We start from the raw sequence: 4,684 nt of genomic DNA, 5'->3' as shown, positions 1-4,684 counted from the left end.
ATCAATTTCCAGATATAGGAGAATGACTACTACATTGATGATGACTACCAGTGGAATGAAATGTACTTGTGAAACTCTTAGAAAAGGAAGACATGACATTGATCTATCAACACTGCATTTCAATGGATACCATGTTACATTGTATGATCTGCTAGTCTGTCTCTACAATATTATACTCTATTATAACTAGTATAAACTTAATCTGACAATTGTCAAATTAATTTGAGTTTATACAAAGCTTTCTTTGAACAGATAAGTGATATATTGCCATAATAATAATAATAATAATAATAATAATAATAATAATAATATATATATATATATTAATTTTTTTCTTTTTTCATTATACAGACAGTAACTACAAACTCATCAGATGGAATATAATTAATTTCTATTATAACAAGTTGTTCTTTATCTTTTTAGCTTCCAGAGTTTATTCCTTTCCTGTATTTACTGATAGTTTTTGTCAATTGTTTATTGAAGAGTTAGATAACTTTGAACAAACTGATATTACTAAAGGACGTCCAAACACAATGAATAAAACTGGAGTATGTTATAACTATTAGTTATTAATTCAATCATTATGACATCATATTAATTGATTTCAATATATTTTACTAATATATAAAATTGAACACACAAAGTAAGCACAAAACTAGTTAGAAACTGTGATATTATAACTTCATTATTCATCTAAACAATATCTTTACTGACTGTTTTAAATTACATTTTCAATTCTATTTTCATAGATACTTCTCTCAGAGTTAGGTTTTGATAAAGGTTTTATCATAGATACTTCTCTAAGAGAGAACTATTTACAACCAATATGTCATATATTATATCCTGAACATGTTGGTAGGAGTGGTTTAGATTCTCAACGTGCATTCATTGTGACTTACTCTGCTGAGAGTAGTGATGGTGATATTGGTCTATCATATCACTATGACAATGCTGAAGTTACATTGAATGTGTCATTGGGAAAGGAATACAATGATGGAGAACTTTACTTTGGAGATATGAAAGGAGTGAGTGAGTGAGAGAGAGAGAGAGAGTGAGAGAGAGAGAGAGAGAGCTACTATTAACCTTTGATCCTTGGACTCTTTTATTGATCATACATGGACTCTTTTATTTTATACAGGTCACTGTACATAATTTTACACCACACTTGTATCATCACGAGATAGGGAGAGGTGTTCTTCACAGAGGACAACACATGCATGGTGCTCTTGATATTAGCAAGGGAGAGAGATATAATCTTATTATTTGGATGAGATCATCTTCAGTTAGAAATAATTGTTGTCCAAGATGTGGAGAGACACCAAAACTAGTCTCTTTTGAAGGATATGGTGATGGATTTGTATTACCATAGTAACAAAGTACATGTGTACTTTACTGGTGAAAATAAAATGTAGTTTTATCAGATTTTATTTTTAACTTGTAATTTGTAAATATAGTCAATAGAACTAATACTATTCTTCATTTATAATTCACTGGATTCTAGTCCCATTTGAACTATCATGTCTAATAATAACATTCATTGTATAACTAAGTGAATTATGTACAAGTGTATGTACTGATGACTTCCTGGCCCCCTACAGAATCCATCATGATCATTTCAGTTTTCTATTATAAAATCACACTCATTAAATTAAATCTAATAATAATATCAGCACTGTTGTTATGTAAGACTTTTAATTGTTCATAAATTGAGTTCTATATTTAGTTCTTTTCTAATAAATATCAGTCCATTCATTTTGAAGGACTCTAGAGGCAGCAGCAAAGCTACCACCTACTTTGTTGAAACAACTTAAGAATTTTTTTAGATCTTCTTGTAAGTGAGTGTGATTACTCTGAAAATCCATTCCTGCTATGAATTCACCAATGATGGCATCAAATGTAGGTTTCTTTTGTACTCCAATACTAACAAGAGCAACAGAATACATTTCAGCAGCTAGGCTTGGTAAGGAAGCTTCAGGTAAGCCAACTAAAGCAGCATGTTTCATTGTGAGAACATGTCTGATTAGCCTCCTCATTTCACTGATGTCAATATCTATTGAAAACAGATATTATATGTCAGCAACCATCTATACATAATATATACCTGTATTTACTGGTACAGGAGAGGATTGATCTTTGATACTAGCACCTTGTACTTGTGACATTACAACAGGACCTAATTATTGAAAGTGATTATCTTTTCTGTTAAAATTTAATTAGAAAAATCAAATACCTGGTACTGAAGGTCTCTTAAACTTTTCGATGAATTGTAATTGTCATTTGAGGATCTACACCATCCAGTATGATAGGATACTCAAAATGTTCAACAGTGTCTGGATTATCAATAGCATATACTTTTAATTGACATGATTCATGGTATTGGACAAGTAGATGACCCAAACATATCAATATTTGTTGCCATAACTGCTCATTAATCATAATACATCCTAATTATCAACCTGCATACAACAAAACTTGCATGGCTTGACTATAGGTATAATCTTCCATCCTGGAGGGGTTTGTTCCGTATTGAAAATGAGTTCAATGTACTCATATTGATCAACAAAATTAAAGTTAACAGGATCATCTTTATCCACTTGCTGAAATTCCTTTTTTAAATACTATAACAATATTATAATTGAAGTAGCATAGAGCAAATGAAGTAAACATTACTGTTAAAAGAGCATTGAGATCTTTAACAACAAAAAATCTCACTATCCACCAATCTCTATCTTTTTCCTCATAACAAGTCATTCCAGAGTACATGAATAACAAAACTAGAGTAGTTATGTAAGTGAAGCCATTTACAATTGTGGTTCCAACAATACCTTTATTCTTTGGCTTAGGGTCATCACTGCATTGACTTATATTGTCAAGAGGAGTTGAAGAGGAGATAGGAGGTAATACTATATTACTGTCTGAAACAAATACAAAACATGTGTTGTTAACCAAATCTATATTGACATAATTATCTATAATGTTATACAAAAATAGACAATAATTACATAGCAATGCTACAATTGAAATCGCTCTTACCTATTTATATTGGAATCATCTTCAGTTGCGAACATGAACTGCTATCCTTCTGATTATTACTGCCTTCTGTTGTAGCTAGTAATAGCAATTCTAATTGTTATCACATCACTCACTATTGAGATCACTTACCTAGTTTCTTTCATGGGACATCTTCCACTTTTTCTTTATTATTTACACACAAACTGGCTCTCCTCTTGACTATGGCTACTATCTGTAGTAGCAGTCTTTAGTTGGTACTATATCATTACCAAGATCACCTTTCTCTTCAGGATCATCTTCCTCTTTCTCTTCATTACCTACACTGCTCTCCTCTTGACTATGGATGCTATCTGTTGTAGCAGGTTTGGTTTGTACTTTATCATTATTGAGATCACTCACTTTTCTCTTCATGATCATCTTCCTTTTTCTCCTCATTACCTACACTGCCATTCTCCTGACTGCTGCTGCTTTCTTCATCATCACTACTTCCCTCATTATCTGAGTTATCCTGTGTTTGCTGGTTCCATTCTGCTACAATAGCTACAGGACTAAAGTGATCAGATGTGATAGAGCCATATCGACTTCCTGGATAAAACTGTCCTCCATCAAGCAGCTGTGTGAACTCATAAGGCAATGTTGGGGGATGAAGGTTAGCTCTAACAAAATGGAGACATTTAGCCTCAGCTTGTGTGTGTAAATTAACACAGTGTTGAATCTCTAACATCAGAGGTTTGAGAAGTGGCTTGGCAATTGAGATATCATAGATTGCACTGACTAGCATACTTCCTTTCAGAAACTTAAAATGGCCTCCAACAAGTACAGTCACTGCAACTTCACAAATTTCAGACAAAGATACAGTGTTTTGTGATATATGAATTCTCAGGCCATATTCTTCCCAGTAAAGGGACTGAGCCTCATTTCCTTGAATGTAGAAAAGTTTTTTCTCTGCTATATGAACACCATACAAATGATCTGAGAGAGAAGGAATCATTATCAATCATTAATTCTCTCTTACCAGATGAAAAAACAAGATAATCAAACTGGACTGATGCATCTTGTTTATTTGGATGATACTGAGGTCTAGCATCATCAGATACAGGAGCTAAAACTTAGAAAACCAACATCACCTGTTTTATATAGTGATAGTGATCAGAAATGAATAGAGTTATATCAACAAATATCATATTATTACTACAATAACATATCACTTTCAAAATAAACAAGTAGAAAACAGAGTAGATTTAGATCATGATGTATTTTCAGAGATGAAGAGAGTGCATATTGAAAGACATACAAATATCATAAACAATTATATTTAAATTAAAAGATGAACTTACAGACTAAACAAGTAGAAAACAGAGTAGATTTATGTCATCAGAGTCATATTGACAGAGGTAAGGGAGTAAACAATATTTAAAATCAAACAACAATATCAAGTAGAACAGATTATAACAAAAAGATGAAAGAGTCAATGAAAATTAATAAATATACAACAATAGTGGTTAAAATTAAGTAGAAAACAGAGTAGATTTATATCATGATAGTGACAGAGATGAAGAGAGTCATATTGAAGTAAACAAATATCATAAACAATTATTTTAAAATTAAATGACACTTACATCCTAAACAAGTAGAAAACAGAGTAGATTTATATCATGATAGTGACAGAGAT

At 31.7% G+C, this 4,684-nt stretch overlaps 1 protein-coding gene across 1 annotated transcript; it reads left to right on the top strand.

Annotated features, from left to right (window-relative positions):
* Nucleotides 1–423: 423 nt before the first annotated feature.
* On the top strand, nt 424–1,369 carry LOC121392403 (2-oxoglutarate and iron-dependent oxygenase domain-containing protein 2-like; the record flags this gene model as incomplete). The annotated part of the gene is made up of 3 exons (XM_041523629.1): nt 424–548; nt 750–1,025; nt 1,139–1,369. Coding segments are annotated over 3 exons (632 nt in total), but the record flags the coding sequence as incomplete, so codon positions are not given.
* Between the last annotated feature and the right edge of the window lie 3,315 nt (nt 1,370–4,684).

The sequence above is a fragment of the Gigantopelta aegis genome, unplaced genomic scaffold, assembly GCF_016097555.1.
Source record: "Gigantopelta aegis isolate Gae_Host unplaced genomic scaffold, Gae_host_genome ctg3745_pilon_pilon, whole genome shotgun sequence".
Taxonomy (NCBI): Eukaryota; Metazoa; Mollusca; class Gastropoda; order Neomphalida; family Peltospiridae; genus Gigantopelta; species Gigantopelta aegis.
The sequence above is the reverse complement of the archived record's forward strand: the minus strand, read 5'-3'. Positions and strand labels throughout refer to the sequence as shown.